This window comes from Camponotus floridanus, unplaced genomic scaffold (genome assembly GCF_003227725.1).
Source record: "Camponotus floridanus strain SB8 unplaced genomic scaffold, Cflo_v7.5 scaffold49, whole genome shotgun sequence".
Lineage (NCBI taxonomy): Eukaryota > Metazoa > Arthropoda > Insecta > Hymenoptera > Formicidae > Camponotus > Camponotus floridanus.
In genome coordinates this window covers 1,556,652-1,574,471 of record NW_020229647.1, presented here as the reverse complement: position 1 = coordinate 1,574,471, position 17,820 = coordinate 1,556,652, and the positions used below count along the sequence as shown (strand labels likewise).

Sequence of the window (17,820 nt, the reverse complement as noted above, 5' to 3'; positions counted from 1 at the left end):
TATATATATATTTATATTTAAAATAATCTAGATCGCGTCTTGAGATTCTGTTCAGTTAGTAAAATAGTTGTATTTTCCAACTTACTTAAGAGGATCTTAAATATAAGAGTGAATTATGAATGCGATGTATTTTTGTGCGGACATTTATCGAAAGGAATACACGTGCTTCTCCAAATTGAGATGAGATAAGATTGCAAAATATCGAAGCTTTATGCAATGTGTGTAATCTAAATCTGTTAACGTACAAGTATTAGAGTAACGGAATAAGTATATGTAATTTGATTAAAAATATGTTTCTTACATGAATTTTTAATTACATATTTTATTATACTACAAATAAAAAAATCATGCTTGCGATTCTAACAATTTACCGACATGCACAAAATGATGACTTTACCGGCAGTCGAAATATTTGACTATGTAATTCTGGCGTTTAACGCGAATGCAGATGGCGATACTAAACAGCAAAGAAAGATGGCCGCATGAGTGAAACGCGAGGCGCGAAATATTGCATTTCGTATATCGTTCTTTGCGAAAAAAATGTGTGATAGTGTTGTACGTATTCGCGATTAACAGTTCAGTATCGATGAATACTAATCAACGCAAGTATAATTTGTCGTGCATTGGATATGTCTTCAAACTCTGTATATGAATTGTTTTCGAATCGTTCTGATCGCACGTTCCGATAACACAGTGATCCAAAAAAAATCGTCGAATATATTTCGTACGATTAGAATGGTGCACAGTATCGAGTGACTTTTATTTATTTGAAGCGCGACGTATTTTTGTGCGGACATTTATCGAAAGGAATGCACGTGCTTCTCCAAATTGAGAGATGAGATGAAGATTGCAAAATATCGAAGCTTTATGCAATGTGTGTAACCTAATCTGTTAACGTACAAGTATTCGAGTAACGGAATAAAAGATAAAGATTTTGAGATCGTACAAGTTCGTATGATATATATGTATATATTAATATCAATCTTTATTATATATTTATATATTTATTTATTTATGAGTCTTCTTTTTCTTTTTCTGAACATCATTTATTTATTTATTTATTTATTTAGTTCGCTCTTAGTCCTTTAAAATGCAAAAGTAAATATTATAAGATTTGACTTTGGAAAAGCGCGATAAAACAATCGAATCATTCGTAATTCATATCATTAGCATAATATACTATGAATTTTCTACGTTATATATTGAATCGAAATTGCGCGAAAGAGGAAAAAAAGAACAAGCCTATGAATAGACATTTCCATCCTTTACTAAAAGAAAAAGAAATTAAAAATATCTCTCCATTTTTTTTCTATTTCTTCGGGCAAGTCTACATATATGACCAATATGATTAATTGATTCCATCTTTATATATTTATCATTATGTGCTATTAATTAAAGCCGTAGACAATATTCAGTAATCAAAGTTGCGCGCAGGAAAGGCCATGCGCAAAAAAAGGCAAATGCGCAGTGGTTCGGCCGCCATGTTGGCGCGTGTCTGCTACGTCATACGCGTCATTGCTACGTCATACGCGTCATACGGGAATCGGAGTCATACGCAGTTACACGGATCGTCGTACGTCCGCATTTTTCGCATCTTTTAACCGTTTTTAAACGAATATCGCGAGTGAACGAGCGTCGAGAGTGTCCAAGGATGATCGTGCGACTTTCATAATATGTCGGTGAAAGTGCGCGACAGCTATTTTTCACAGTTCAGTGATAGCGCAATCGCGAAGATGGAGCGAAGTCGCGTCGCGTTATTTGCGCCCTTGATGATGATTATCGGATGCGAGCGAATATCGGGAGTGCCGAATAAAGTGTCGCGCGTTCGCGTTGATGATATCGTGTGCATCAAGATTGGAATGGGATGTCCCGAGGCGAGCGAGTGGAGCGGCCTGTGGAATAGCCGGTGAACGGTGAATAGATGTGATTTATCATATTTGCGTGACAATTCGTGCTCATTCGACGCTTATACAACATCGCGATGTCCCGAATTACGTTCGAACAAATCGGCGCCGCATCATAATTCGATGCGATGCCGTGCAATTCAAATAAAGTCGATCGCGTGAAGATGGTTAGGCTAGAAGCGATTTCAAATTTATTTTATATACGCGCAGTGCTGCACAGCCTATCTCGTAGGGCTGCCAACTGTTAAGGTGCAATTTCATTGACGCTAAAAAGTAGCGTCAATGAAAAGGCCGCTTTTCAGTGTGTAAAGGTGCGGCCTCATTGACGCTAAAAAGTAGCGTCAACCATTGGTTGAACAAGGAGGGAGGTAAGCATCTTAAAGATGCGGCCTCATTGACGCTAAAAAGTAGCGTCAACCATTGGTTGAACAATGAAGCAACTATACTTACCTCCTTGTTCAACCAATGGTTGACGCTACTTTTTAGCGTCAATGAGGCCGCACCTAAAAAGTTGAAACTGTTTGAACTTTATTTTATTGACGCCATATCTAGAGAAAGTCTAATGATTTTAATTTGCCGCTGGTTTCTAGCGTCAATGAAATTGCACCTTACTACTGCACTAGTGCAATAAGTTAGAAAGAGACAAACATGCTTTCTTTCACTCTAACTAATTGCACTAGTGCAGCTGAAAAGAACAGACCCAGTGTTCATTTGTATATTTTCCTCCCTCTCTTTTTATGTTTATATACTCTTGCATTATAATTGTTGATTAAATGTTACATATTTGTTGTTGATTTCGCATAATTTTACGAAATTCGGATTTCATATCTTCATGTATGTGAATATGATCTCTCTTTATTTTACAGAGTTTGATATTTTGTTCTGTGTTCTTATATATTGTAATTTTATAATTTCTACACAGGTAAAAAGTGTAAATTCTGGGAAATTTTGCATATTTAGGCAATAAATCGATTTCATTTTCGATTGAATTTGGACTCTGGATCTTTTTAATCCTATTGCTGCAAAAAGTCTGCTAAAATGGCACAAACATTAGATGATGCACTACTTGCTGCCAGCAGAGCTGTGCAATCTGATAAAAATGGCCAACATAAACAAGCCTTATATTATTATGATATTGCTATAAAACTTCTAACTAAATTGGAATTGAATGACATGTATAAAGAAAAGCTTTCAGATTATCGTGAAAGAATGTCATCAATACAACATCTTAGTAAGTTTAATGATGCTATAGAAATTTATAAATTCATATATAAATCATATTTATATATAACAATAATTTGTGATACTTTTAGTTCATGAAGAGGATCAAAATAGGCATAAATTAGAACCTTTACATCAGTCTGAGTTACAGAGATGTAAATTTCTCATGAATCAAGCATTGGATGCGGATGAGGCAGGTTTAAAAGATATTGCGATAAAGTTATACACTGATGCTGCTGAACTTGGTCTTAGTGCAGTAAGTATAACTTTCGGTTATAATAACTATTATGTATTATTAAATTAATTCTTGTATATATTGATGTAATAATGTACTTTATCTTTACATGATATATTGCAGAAAACTGTTGATACAGATGTAAAAGCAAAATTAACAAATCTTGTTAGAGTTGCTGTCGAGCGGGCAGAATCATTAAAAGGAATAAAAGCTACTGAGGATAACAGTGTTATGAAAAGTCTTGCTGAATTACCATCTGTACCAGAAACTAATTTGCCAAACATTGAACAGTCAATACAACCCGAACAACCAGTGAATGAGCCATCACCTGCTCCAGGTAATATAAATATATTATAGAGACAAAAAACTTATATGAGAGAGAAATTATATCTGTTATTTTTGAATAAATTTTAGCAATATATCTATTATTTCTAATATATCTATTATTTCTAATATATCTATTATTTCTGAATAAATTTTAGCAAGAAATGTTAAATCTTCACTTTATCGGGGAAGCAGTGCTCATCTTAAAGTAACTGGTGGTAATACCAATTATACTGAAGAGGAGAAAAGAGTATTACTTTATAGCTCTCACATAAATGATAATGAGTTTGTACCATTTATGAATATTGATCTTGCTGAAAAGTTTCAATATCATATTCCATTTACTGACAAGGATGGATTACTAGAACTAGCACCAAAGCAAAAACTTGATTTTGCTGGATGGCGTCGGCCGGAAGAATTATATTCTGATCCTAAGATGGTTATTGGTCATCATGTTGATTATTTCAGCATAAAACAGACTGTTAGTAACATGATTATTAATAATAGTGGCACAGTATAATATCAATATGTAATATGTATAAGCATTTTAAACATATTAAACATATTTTTATAATATTAATTTAAACTTAAGAATATAGCAGAGAATATATTTTTTAAATATATAGCATATATTCGGTTTTAATGGTCTCCCATGTATTTTAGGTAGTCTCTGATTGTTCATTTGTTGCTTCGCTTGCAGTGAGTGCTCAATATGAGAAAAAATTTGGAAGAAGACTTATAACATCCATCATTTATCCCAAAAATAAACACAAAGAGCCCATATATAATCCATTTGGTAATTATTCTTAGTTTATTAATTTGTAAGATGATAAAACATAAGATGGTAAACATATTGTTAATGATATATATTTCCATTATGCTTAAAATGCCTTCATTACATGAAGAAAGTACATATACATGCATAACACTTCACACATTTCTATTATATTTTTGTTCACAGCTTATTTTTTATGCAAACACGATTATAGATCTTTACACTAATGATATTATTATCTTTCTTTACATTGAATTTATGTAATTAAAAGATGCTTTTAAAGAATATATCACTTTTCATACAAGAATTTATCCTATATAAATCTTATATAAATTTAAAAAAATGCATATGCTTCAATAGATTTTATTATATAATATATATTGGAAATGATAAACACACATGTAATATCAGGAAAATACATGGTGAAACTACACATCAATGGCATTCCACGTAAAGTAATAATAGATGATCTACTGCCTACAAGCCGATACAACCAATTACTCTGTTCCTACTCTAGCAATCGTGGGGAGTTATGGATTTCTTTGCTCGAAAAGGCTTATATGAAAGTAATGGGCGGTTACGATTTTCCTGGATCAAACAGTGTAAGTTCTCCTTACAATTTTCAATTATTAATTATTCATTCTATAATTTATTAATTTTTTTATTTACTTTTTTTAATGTACTACACTTTTATTTTTTTTTTATATAGAATATAGATTTACATGCCTTAACTGGCTGGATACCTGAAAGGTGGGCGATAAGACCAAACGAACCAGATTTTAATAAGGATAATTTCTTTGATACATTATTATTAAGACTTCATAAGGGAGATGTACTAGTTACTGTAGCCACAGGACAATTATCAGATTTGGATGCAGATCGTACGGGTCTGGTACCAAGTCATGCGTACGCCGTTCTTGACGTGAAAAAGATTAATGTAAGCAAAAAAAGAAATAAAATTTCAGTTAATATCTATTTTTTAATATATTTCCTGACATAATACAGATACGTAATACAAATAACATTTCTATTTAAATATATTATGCATTTGTAATTAATTCAGAAAAAATGAAGCATTTAATTCAAATTGTATTAATGTTACAGGGAGAAAGATTATTACAATTAAAAAATCCATGGTCCCATTTGCGATGGAAAGGCAATTATTCGGAACTCGATATAAAACACTGGACTCAAGATTTGAAGGAAAAATTGAATTACGATCCAGAATCTGCTTCAGAATTTGATAATGGCGTTTTTTGGATTGATTATGACAGTATATGTCGATTCTTTGATGTATTTTATTTAAACTGGAATCCAGGACTATTTAATTATACTTATTGCATACATCAGTATGTCATCTTTTTATTATATCTGCATTATGTATTACATAATCACTATCACTCTCTTCTTATATATAATAGCAATAGTGCTGTATTCAGAGAATAATTCCATTTTTGTTACAGAATGTGGAAAGCTGGTATTGGACCTGTAAAAGACGCTTATAATATTGGTGATAATCCACAATTTTTATTGGACATACAGAATAGAGGAAGTGGCGCTATTTGGATACTTCTTACGAGGCATATTACAGATATAGCAGATTTTCGGCAAAATCAAGAATATATCACAGTTTTAATTTATCGTAATGATGGAAAAAGAGTATATTATCCACGTAAAGCATACATTTTATTTTTTCTTCAATTTTCAATATTGTTAACTATCTGTGCGTGTGATAAATAAATGATAATCTATTTAGATGATCCGCCACCATATATTGATGGTGTGAAAATAAATAGCCCACATTATTTGTGCAAAATTAAACTCGGAGAGCAAAGTGATACAAAATATACTTTAGTCATATCTCAGTACGAGAAAACGAATACAATCTACTATACCCTTCGTGCATATGGAACATGTCCATTCGTATTGAGAAAAATACCTCAATTTTATAAATATGAAGAGGAGGTATATACTTTTTTAATATTTTTCTCAAATTATATTTTCTAGATTCTTTCTCTAAATATGAGTTTTTAAATTATAGTTTTATATATTTACATATTATGATTTTGGATAGGTAACAGGTCAATGGAAAGGCATTACAGCAGGAGGATGCAGTAATCATTCTACATATTTGAATAATCCGCGTTATCAAATAGTGCTTGAAAGCGCCAATAATAATAATTATTTATTAATTATTTTGAAAGGACCTAAGCAGTATCAAATAGGCTTTGATATCAATACTGTTGTATTAAACGACGTAAATGCAGCGACTGCATTTAAAACGAAAACTTCTGGACCATTTAGGTTCGTACCTTTTTTAATATTTTGCACATGTTTTTATAAAAAGTATTTTTCAAACATATTTGTAACAAACTTGTGAATTAGCTTTATTTCTATTTACAGATCCGGATTTGTGTATTTGGAACTAGAAGATGTACCAGCAGGAACATATCATATCATTCCCTCAACATACATACCTAGTCAGGAGGGACCATTCTTTTTAATCTGTAAATCTTCTTGTAAATTGCAGCTTCAACTTCTTTAACAAATTAAATAAGTTATTAAGCTATAATTTTGTGTTGTATCTATTAATTATTTTCATTTTGTTTATAAATTTTTTTATTCAATTTTAATAATTTATTTTTAGATAAAAGTTTAATTTTGTCGATGTTAATATATTTTTAAATATATTTATGCGTCGACATTAATATATTTTAAATATATTTCGTTATTTTTTTCAAATAAATTATAATTTTCTTAAGAAAAATTTGCTATTTAAATGCATTTTTTTTGTTATGCGTTAATTATATTATGTAGCATTCTATTTTGATTCTTTTTGTTTATTGATATACAAGTTATTTTTATAAGAAAAATATGTATATATTTAAAAAGATATTTGGTAATATTAATTATATTTTAGATAATATTATTTGTAATATAATATTGTAATTATAAAAAAAATAATTCGGGAAAAAGATAATTTAAGGAAAATTGTTTTGCAACAATTTTATTTTATATTCCAAAAGTATAAACGAGACTAGACATCTATAATAATATTATACCATCAAGATTTATAAAGCTAGTTATATTTCTATATTTATTTATATGCATTTAATGCTTTTGAAAGCGAAATTATACACTATTTAAACTAATTTAAATATTTTAATTTATGCTTAACACGATTACGCTTGTGTGGGGAGAATATGTACAAGGCACTACAATCTAAAATTTTGACTGATATAAATAAATTTTAATAAAGTTTATTTATTATTTGTTTTTAATCGACACGCACAATATACTGAGCAAGTTTTGGAAAAATATTTCAATGTAATGTATTGTATTATTGCATTATAAAGACATTGATATATAACACATATATTCAATTAAATATACTTTCATTTGCATATATGTAAAAAATGGACAGTTGTGTTGCGCATTTTATATTTGCAGATAAATAAATAGTTTTTCAGTTAAATAATAAAGAAATCATCTATAACATGTAATTTTTGTCATGCATTTGTATCAAAATCATTACATATATATATATATATATATATATATATATATATATATATATATATATGTAATGCTTACACATACAATTGTATTTTTGTTACCAACTACTGTATCAGAAATTTGTTTTTATGTGCTCACATTTTGCACCTTCTTAGATAAGATTAGCTTTATTTTGATGCATTGATAAATATAATTTGGCTTATATTGTTTGATTCATATTGTTATCTACATTAAATGTTGATTTTTTTTATATAATATGTAATATATAATAAATTATAGAGATTCCATTTGTGTGCATGCGCGCGCACATATATATTGCAAGATATAAAATAAACCAGAAAAAGTATAATTTACTTATATACTAATATTGTTTTCTAATATATACATGCTTTATAATATATATTAATAGTGTATTAAAATTTTTTCCTTCTTTTGAATATATTATAAAATTCTTAATAATTTTAATTGTCAAATTAGAGACTTATTATATATTTTGACACAAAGATAAATTTATAGTTCTTCTATTTTTCTCTTGTTCTCTCATGCACTGTAAAAAGAATATAAGATAATTTTAATTTAATAGACTTTTTGCAAATAAATAAAATGAAAAAATTGACTACATCCCATTTAGGTATATAATTAATTTGAAATCAATTAAAAATAATTTCTATTCTCTTAACTATGCATGAAAGATTAGATTGCTAGTCTTCCAAAAATGTTTGTAGTACCAGTTCTTTGTATTATTATAAAAATAGATTGTGTGAAACGATGTATATAGATATATATATACATTTGATGAGGTATTATATATTGTTAAAAATTTCAGTAAATATATTAAACAGAAAAATTTGTGTGACATTCGTAAAGTTAATTAGAAAGTTGAAACTTTATATAGAGATATGTTAGTATATTCTGGTTAATTGTATGAAAAATAAATAATCTATGAAACATCTATTAGAAGATAATATACAGCTTCAAACATTTAATAATAAAATAATAAAAACAGTCCTACAATTTTAATACATTATCTACTACAGTATCTCCAAAAGAATAGTCACACATATTTTGATCAATATGAATATTTTGGAAAAAATGTGAAATGATTTTTATCAAATATTTCTAAAATATTAGAATTATTTAGCTGTCTTATAAAATAAAAAAAGAAACGCTTTTATGGCTTCTATATAATTTTTTGATTCATTTCTAATACAACGATATATTCTTTGTATATAAACAAAATAGCTACGCCTCTTAAGCTGCCAATATTGAAGATTGTACTTCATCTTGTGCTTTTAAATAGCTTCTGTATGATTAATCTTTTAAATTGGACGAAATTTCTCACATTGTATTACATAAATTAGACCCAATTTTTATCACGTCAATTGTTAATAATAATGATTCCTTGATGAATTTAACATAGCGCAAATGTGATACAAAATTGTCACATTTTTTAATTTCATTATCTTCATAATTAAGTCTATCGTCGGACTTACATTATATAAAAAGAAATTATTTTTAAATTCATTCAAGTTTACCATTTTGACAGTTGATGTGATAATAGCTAAATATCTAGTATATTAAAATTTTTTAAGTTTGTATATATATTTTGTTTAGATTGCGTGCAATATTTTTTTTTATATATTATTTATATAACCGTCTCATCCATTATTTTCATGTAATTGTACTTCTTGAATTTAAGATGTAAATATATTAATTTATGCATATTATTATTCTTTTTGTTGAATCATGATTTTTTAAATATATCTAATATCGAAAATAAAAAATTTTTAATTTTTAATAATATGCATGCGCGTAAAAATGTTTACTATAAAAAAAATCTATTTAATTTATCTAAAAAAGTCAGTGTATGTAGAAATATGCCGATATTTCCATAATAAAATAGCATAATTCTTGTTGACTAATGAAACACACATACACCAATATTTCCATTTAATGGAAAGATGTGAAAATTTAATTTTTAAATTATTTTAAATAACTGAATTCGTTATTTAAAGCGTTTAAAACTACGTGTTGTATCTTACAATTTTTGTTATATAACTAAATCTAATTTTTACAAATTCGACAACGATATATCATAATACATTGCCTTTTCGATGCTTTCTGCATTGTGTCACATGTAAAAAGAAAAATATATATATTTTAAATTATTATAAAATATTAATATATACTCGCGCCGACAAAAGCAAGAAAATATGATCACATTTTGTACGATACAATGTTTTGTGTGAAGAAATGGAATCAATCATACACTAGAATACTAAATCGATAGTCTGCGCATGATAAGAAAGAGCAATTTCTAGTATAACATTGAATGAGAACTGGACATCAGTGTTATGTATAAACGAGATATATATACTTTACATAATATGTAAATGTCTGTTTTACTTTGTTTTATACTATATTAAATATATATTATACGCGTTTATTGTCAAAGTATAAAACTACCTTCTAATGACATGATGCTTGATGCAAGATGCAAGAGAAGAAATGGCTATAATTACAATATGCTGTCCGTTTCGAATTCTTATTTTCACCTACTGAACTCTGGAAGTGGCTTAGCTATTCCTTCACTATAGGCTTTATGGACTGCTTCACACACAAATCTATATTGACTCTGGAAAGTTCAAATTGAATATTACGTTCAAATAAAGATGAAAGTAATATTTTATATTTTTTAAATAGAAAACTTTGTGTGTGATAATGAACAATATAACAAATGAGGTCATCAACTTACAGCATTCTGTATCATCATTGCTCTCTGATCTCTCATAGAGCGTACAATATCTAACGGATACACCGGTTGATTAGCTTCAATTAGACACAGTGCAGTTTCCATTAAAACTAACACACCGGTTCGTCCTATTCCAGCAGAACAATGCACAACCGCAGGTTCCACTATTCCAGTACGAGCTGCTCTAACGCGCTCTGTAAACGTAGTAAATTGTCGCCAATCACTCGGCACTCCATGATCAGGCCAGCTGCAATACTGCATATGTGTTATATCTCTTTCTTCTCCGGTCTGTAAAAATACATGTATAAATATAGAAATTAATTGATATATTGAAAATATAAAATATAAATGTATATAAAAAATGCATTTTATATATTATTTTTTGCATACTGTGCATAACTGTGTTGAAAGCAATATAATTAATTTTGCGCAATATTGCATGCAAACTTTACTCACATTAATATCACGAAGTATAAATTCTCTAAAAATAAATGTATCTTCGACATTTTCTGCAGTTGACGTAAGTGTGAGATTTCTTAATGTGAGCGTCTCGTTATATGCAGGCCAGTATTGATGACATTTTGCACGACCACGTTCAACTAGAGTTGTCAGCATAACGACAAGCGTGCTACCGGCTTCTAAAACCATTTGCCAAAAGTCGGCAACGGTGGAAGACAGGGGACCTTGCGTAGCGATATACCTATTAATAATGCCTGAACCTGGTATTTCCATATTCACATAATTGGCATTAATGTAATCTCCATTTGAAGATCCCATCAGAATCACTCGAGTAACGTCATCTGAAAAAATATATATATTATATTATTATTATGCATCGACTATTTTAAGATATTGTCATCTTGCTATTTTTTTATATATAGAATTTTCGATCAACTTGATCAATATAATCGACTAGGAAATTTTTATTTACATGGTGATATATCCCGATAGCGATTTTTCGATTGATTTTCCGGTTTTTTCGATTCGAGTGATGTAAGTTCTGGATTTTTCCTGTACAATTGTTCGTACTGCGCGATAAGAGCACCGCTTGCTAGACCATCCGCAAGCAGTAACATAGATTGCGCCAGCGCATCGGATCCAATGACTGCATGAGGTGCATCAGGCACATATCTTGCAAAAGAAATAGATTCATTACATTATATAGATTAGATTTAGCATAAATTATGTTCAATATGAAAGCATCTTGGGATTTTATACCTATAAGGCGGTTCTTCTTCGGAAGTTTCATCGGTACCAGCTAATGCATTATACAGAGCGTTCGGTCTGACAGTTAATGTAAGTTCGCCAGATCCGCGATCACGTGATTGCCGTATTAAATTCACTACACGTTCATGTAATAAACCACTCACATCAATTCCATTGATGTAAACAACCTGCGTAAAGAAATATTCTGTTTTGTGATACATAAATATTATATTTATCGCTTAGAATCGCAATCTCTATTCAAATCTAATATGCAAAATCTAATAATACTTATAATTTGAAGTATATTAAATTAATAAGTACTTGATCTCCCTCATTTAATTTTGGATAACAACGATCAGCGGGTGTATTCGGAGCTACTCGAGATACTAAAATCGGCATATCCAAATCTAATCCACCTTTTACATTGAAACCAAAACGACCTTGTTCGTCTGGCGTTAGAGATATTGTTACTAAACCATCTTCTAATATCTAAAACAATAACAAATTTATAGAATATTTTTCTTTTAATTTATTATTATCTGGATATTTTCATTAAATATATTTACTTGTGGGGCTGGCGAACTAGTAGGTTCACTATAATCTGGCAGATCATAAATATTTCTTTCAGCAGTTGTATCATCATCTGCATAACTAAATACTCTAGATCCTAATGCTGGAGAAAATGCTCCACCTTGTGTATAGCTTCCTGTTATCTCTTCCCTCAAAGATAAAAAACCACCTTCACTATAAGAGAAAATAAATGAAACTAGGAATATTAAATACGATTAATTACACATTGTTCTTACTATTAATTTAATTCGTTTTATAAGAATATATGTGAATGTATATAATGTATTATATAATTCATAAACAATTATACTGTATGTTTTTCAGAACAATTACCCCCTCTTTATTTATAGATTTTGATTCATAAATTTGACCGTTTATTTATCTTCCGCCTATTAATTATATATTTATATATAGTTAAAAAGAGTGACAATGATTCTGGATTATATTTATGTAATTGTAATTATTGTATACTAATTGCAACTAACTCATCACTTGGATTTCCTTCACCCCATGCTTGACGAGGTTCACGAGCACCGAGAGATTGAACCTTATTGTCATAAGATCGTGATGATCTTCCAGGAGGTATTGTCATTTTACCTTTGTCATCGATAACAGCTGCTGTCGTAATAGCATGAGCTATTTTTTTGCTAGGTGATCTATATAAATATTAAATAAGGTTTATGAAAAAAAGAATATGACTACAAGATATAAAATTGAATATATTTAATTACTATTACCGTATAAATGTTCTTTCCACCCGTGCTCTGTGTTTCCCATCTTCAACTGTTTGAAATTCTGTACGTCCTGAATATGTAAATCTACTACTCAAAGTGAGAGGAAATCGCTTTGGACGCATTTTTGGACTATGAAGCCTAAAGAAAGTATGATGTTCGACGCAAGCTTTCCACAGATTTTTAGAACTACGATAAGTTTGCATGTTAAAACCCAATAATGTATCATAATTTTCAGACTGTAACAAAGTTGTTAATTTACATCTCTAAAAAATCACGAAAAAATTGCATATGTTGAATTAACAGTTAACTAGACTCACCTGTTCTCGTCGAAGTTGTATGAAAAACTGTTTTCTTTTAAAAGAAATTTTAACTATTTTTGACCATGAAAATACATTAATTTTTATACTATTTTGAAATACAACGAGACCAATTGATGTAACACCTAACTGTATTTCCTTATTTGTTGAATCCTAAAAAGTAAATAAAATATTTATCTCTCTCTCTCTCTCTCTCTCTCTCTCTCTCTCTCTCTCTCTCTCTCTCTCTCTCTCTCTGTGTGTGTGTGTGTGTGTGTGTGTGTGTGTGTGTGTGTGTATAGTACACATTAAAAAAAACTTCAATTTAATATTCATTATATACCCTGGCTTTATGTAATTCCACTCCATACATATCTAAACGTTTTGCATGATCTAGGAAGTTAAATTCTGCATCAGCTGGCAATTGTCCCCTACAAGTAAAAAAGCATACATTTTTGCTGGTATTAAAGTGAATAAGATTTACAAAAATATATTGAAAATTACAGAATTACAAAATATACGAACTTATGTAACTTATGTAGTTCTGATATCTTCTTTTCCATTTCTTCTGTTTGTCCAGGTATCAATTGTAGGTGTGAAAGATAGCCTGGCCCATGTTCTTCTGGATGATAATCTCCTAATTCCGCTACATGTACAAATAAAAAATCCAATGTCTTAACTTGTTCCATTTATGTATTGTATTTTAAAAGAATATATAATTAAATTATATTATTTCTCTTTAATATGCTCTTACATTGGACTGTATAACTTGCAATTAAACAAGCTGTACTGGTTGGTAATTGAAGTTTTCCTTGAAGAATATCTCGTCTTATTTGTAAATAAAATTGATATCTGGTATATTCCTCTTGCAATTTACTAGGATCGGATACATAAAACTTTACTGCGAAAAAGAAATGTCCACCTGAAAATAAAATATATTTTTAATCATATAAAATATGTGTAAGAAGACACTAAAAATATGGAAAATATATTGAATATAATTTAAAGATATTTCGTTTTAAGAAATACGATCTTTACCCTTACTTCTTATCTGCTTTTTCACTGGTTTAGAAGGGTCCAACCATCTCTGAAAATTTTTATATATTAAAGATTAAAATAAATTATATTTTTTCTTGTTAATATTATTTTCTTAACTATGTTAAAATATTACTATTTATTTGAAACATATAATTTATATATTAAATAAATATATTGAAAAAAAAAGAATAATTTTCTATTACATATAATTATGATTTTTAAAGTATGTTACCATTGTATCAGATGTAGGGATAGTTGTACTAACTCCATTTTCAGAATATTGTAAACCAAAATAATCTTTTTCTATAAGTTCTAAATGTTGAAACACCAAGTCCAATAAAACTTGTCCTTTTGCTCGTTTCTGCAAACATATACATATACATTTACTATACTTACACATTTACTTACTTAAATAAGATTTCATTATTAAATCTATAAGAAAGTATTGTATTTACATCTAATTGAAATGTATGCTGTGTATCATCAAGAAAGGTAACTATGGCTGATAAAGATTTTAATCTGCGATTCCTCGCTAGTTCAGCACCACGAACGTGGTAGCTCCCACTGGAGCCACTCAACGCTCTACGTGATACACTTTCAATCATCTCCAATAAATGAAGGCGTGTCAACCACCTTCTCGACACCACCTCTCTGCTATGCTGACCACCTAATGTTGAAAATTAAATAGATTAGATAATAAATGAACCATGTCAACAAAACATTTAAGCATATAATTATTTGTCAATGATAATTGACTAATTGTATTTCTATCTACAATGCTTGTAAATATTTCTTTGATTGATTTATTTCTTAAAATTCAATGATTTATCCATATATTTCATAAATAGGTATAAAGAATAAAATTGTATAGGATTATACACCCAAAAATAAAAAAAACAAATTATATGCATATTAATGATTGAAAATAATAAAAATAAGTAAAATATACAACATGCAGTTTTATAGATACATGCATACATATATGCAAAAATATACTTTAACAATGTTACTTTTAAATATGTTACTCTGTTATTGACATATTTTGACAATATACTATTAAAGATTATTGATTTAAGAAATATTATTAACTGTCTTATCAAAATAAGTTATAAACTTTTTAATTATTAATGATAAAAATATTTATGAGAGCATATTTCTCTTTTTCTACTCATGTTATTTTATAAAAAATTTTTCTTTTTAATATACAAAGCAAAGGAATAAAAAGTTAGTATATTAAAATACTATTATTGTCCTACAAAAGTTTTGTTTTCAGATGCACTTTAGGAAATTCTGTATTCTTTCTTTTTTGTTATTTCCTTCTTAGATGTATAAATTTGAATTATATGTATATCCTAAATTTAGATGTAAGAAAGTGCAACTGAAAAGAAGACTTTTGCAAGTTCATTGTCAAACAAGTTTATGTTATTTAACACTGCAAACTAAAAATAGATAGAAAAATATAATTACATTCTAAAGATGTCATCAAAAACAATTTTATCAAGATTTTTAGGTCAATAATTCAACATGAGTTACATAATCAAATTACCATCTACTGTGTGCCAGAATAATGTAGAACAGGAATATTCTGAAAATAGTTTATATACATGAGAGAGAAGATTGCGACTGACTTTTTCCATATAACAGATATACTGTTTTTGCAGGACTGCATATTAATATTCAAAATATATGTACAAATATACATACATAAATATAAATATAAATATATATATATATATATATATATATATATTACAAAAAAAATATAATTAACACAACAAATAATGCTACCACAGAAGAATGATATTGTACCATCAACATGCAAGATCATTCGCACAGATTGCCAGATAAAATAAAATTCATTAACAGATACATCTGGAAATGATTTAATTCGAAGATACCCTAAATTATCGGTAAATTATACTCACATTCATGATACAGGAGCCGCGCGTTTTACTTGCAACTGCTGTAAGATCCTGTACGCAGGATTCGATAAACTATTCCGTACGTACATATGACTCCACGAGTCGTTTTCTCTTCAGGAACAGGACTGAAGTCGAGTAAAGTACATATGCTCCAGCTTTTTCTCATAATTGTGTAAATCTAAACACAGCCCCCACACAAAGTGGATACATATCTCATCTTGATGTTGCGGCAACTATCACGCATTTCTTCGCACAACTCTTTTATTTTTCATTTATTAACAATTTCTAATCACTTTCTTTCACTTACGCACTTCTTTCGCACTTCCTGACAATAAGGCAACGTTGAATTGATAATCGGCTCGGGCACAGGTAGCGATAGTTCAATCAATCGCGGGGATAAAGCAATTCCGCGATTTCGCTACCAAGCTTACATACAAAAATATACGCGATCTATTCGGACGCAGCATATGCATGTGTGTATACATGTATACGTACGCGCCCACGTAGATAAAGCGAAAATTAAATGGTGCACGTAAAACAACCGTGTTTTGCAACTTATCACGAAACGAGAGCCCTAATCGGCTCGAACATCCAGATTACTCGAGAGACGTTTGACGCCTAGTAGAAAACGCGGTTATACAGGTATACATGTGTATATGTGAAAGATATATGTATGTGTAATTGTGTTTGTGTTGAGTGCATTATATATCTGATTTATCTGTAGTGTATGCATGACGTGCGCGCGCACGTGTATGTATGTGCCTGTCAGATTGAGCTGCTTCATAAAAATGCTAATTCAAGGTAGAGGGTAGAGCGGGTAGAATCGTATGCTATGACTACATTCACTCGACGCTGCCTGATCGACCAATCAGGTTAAAGAAATCTTTGCTCCGATTGGCCAAACTCCTTCAGCACTTGTAATGTCAAGATGAAAGTATAATCTATAGTTTTGTTCCTTTTAGTCAAACTTTTTGCACATTTCTCGTTTTTCCTTTTTTTTCTTTTACAAACTTCTAAGTATATATCTACCATCATTTTTTCCTGCTTTGATTTAGCATCATCTAAAAATAGATCTTAGGCCCAGTTCCACGATCCAGTTAATCCGAGTTTAAGTAGTGAATGGACCAATCAGTTAACCCAGTTTAACGTATTAAACTCCGATTAACTCGAGTTGTGGAACCGGGCCTTATAGAGCTCGATTAATGTAACGATTGCTGATTGGCTCCGCCATTTTCTCTACACTCAGTGCCTTTTAAGATCGTTTTAAGTAAAAATGCGTCTGAAAACGTTACATAATAAAATCGAACCATTTCCCGCGAACCATTAT

At 29.5% G+C, this 17,820-nt stretch overlaps 2 protein-coding genes across 7 annotated transcripts; one reads left to right on the top strand and one right to left on the bottom strand.

Moving 5' to 3' along the window:
• Positions 1–2,578: 2,578 nt before the first annotated feature.
• Positions 2,579–7,046, top strand: LOC105253497 (calpain-7). Its single transcript, XM_011261577.2, has 13 exons — positions 2,579–2,738; positions 2,827–3,135; positions 3,218–3,381; positions 3,484–3,697; positions 3,843–4,165; positions 4,348–4,480; positions 4,871–5,061; positions 5,169–5,396; positions 5,564–5,808; positions 5,923–6,131; positions 6,216–6,424; positions 6,534–6,763; positions 6,863–7,046. Exons 2-13 carry the CDS (start codon positions 2,943–2,945, stop codon positions 7,002–7,004), a joined length of 2,481 nt encoding a protein of 826 aa, XP_011259879.1. The 5' UTR covers positions 2,579–2,738; positions 2,827–2,942; the 3' UTR covers positions 7,005–7,046.
• A 2,799-nt stretch (positions 7,047–9,845) lies between these two features.
• On the bottom strand, positions 9,846–17,134 carry LOC105253496 (tyrosine-protein phosphatase non-receptor type 4). Of its 6 annotated transcripts, none has more exons than XR_003123313.1 (18): positions 16,039–16,120; positions 15,027–15,238; positions 14,804–14,932; positions 14,572–14,620; positions 14,288–14,455; positions 14,059–14,179; positions 13,877–13,964; positions 13,555–13,707; positions 13,241–13,473; positions 12,989–13,159; positions 12,500–12,677; positions 12,255–12,422; positions 11,946–12,121; positions 11,659–11,858; positions 11,184–11,527; positions 10,731–11,015; positions 10,442–10,610; positions 9,846–10,096 (listed from the first exon to the last, which is right to left on the bottom strand). XR_003123313.1 is itself a non-coding variant. In XM_025412193.1 (18 exons), the coding sequence occupies exons 3-18, from the start codon at positions 15,174–15,176 to the stop codon at positions 10,527–10,529; spliced, it is 2,697 nt and encodes an 898-aa protein (XP_025267978.1). In that variant the 5' UTR covers positions 15,177–15,238; positions 16,118–16,156; positions 16,497–17,134; the 3' UTR covers positions 10,140–10,526. The 6 variants fall into 6 exon arrangements, 5 of the variants coding, with proteins under 5 accessions (XP_025267978.1, XP_011259876.1, XP_025267976.1 ...); XM_025412193.1 differs by lacking the exon at positions 9,846–10,096 and adding an exon at positions 16,497–17,134 and having other exon boundaries at positions 10,140–10,610; positions 16,118–16,156; XM_011261574.2 differs by lacking the exons at positions 9,846–10,096; positions 16,039–16,120 and adding an exon at positions 16,497–17,134 and having other exon boundaries at positions 10,140–10,610.
• Between the last annotated feature and the right edge of the window lie 686 nt (positions 17,135–17,820).

What these genes read in the sequence shown, in the direction of transcription:
- LOC105253497 (XM_011261577.2), top strand. Translation starts at nt 2,943, where the DNA reads ATGGCACAAACATTAGATGATGCACTACTTGCTGCCAGCAGAGCTGTG. An exon ending in GCCCATATATAATCCATTTG is followed by an intron (nt 4,481 to 4,870) that starts GTAATTATTCTT and finishes ATGTAATATCAG; the next exon opens with GAAAATACATGGTGAAACTA. An exon ending in TTTATAAATATGAAGAGGAG is followed by an intron (nt 6,425 to 6,533) that starts GTATATACTTTT and finishes GATTTTGGATAG; the next exon opens with GTAACAGGTCAATGGAAAGG.
- LOC105253496 (XM_025412191.1), bottom strand. An exon ending in TGGAATTACATAAAGCCAGG is followed by an intron (nt 13,708 to 13,876) that starts GTATATAATGAA and finishes TTTACTTTTTAG; the next exon opens with GATTCAACAAATAAGGAAAT. An exon ending in CTATCGGGATATATCACCAT is followed by an intron (nt 11,528 to 11,658) that starts GTAAATAAAAAT and finishes ATATTTTTTCAG; the next exon opens with ATGACGTTACTCGAGTGATT.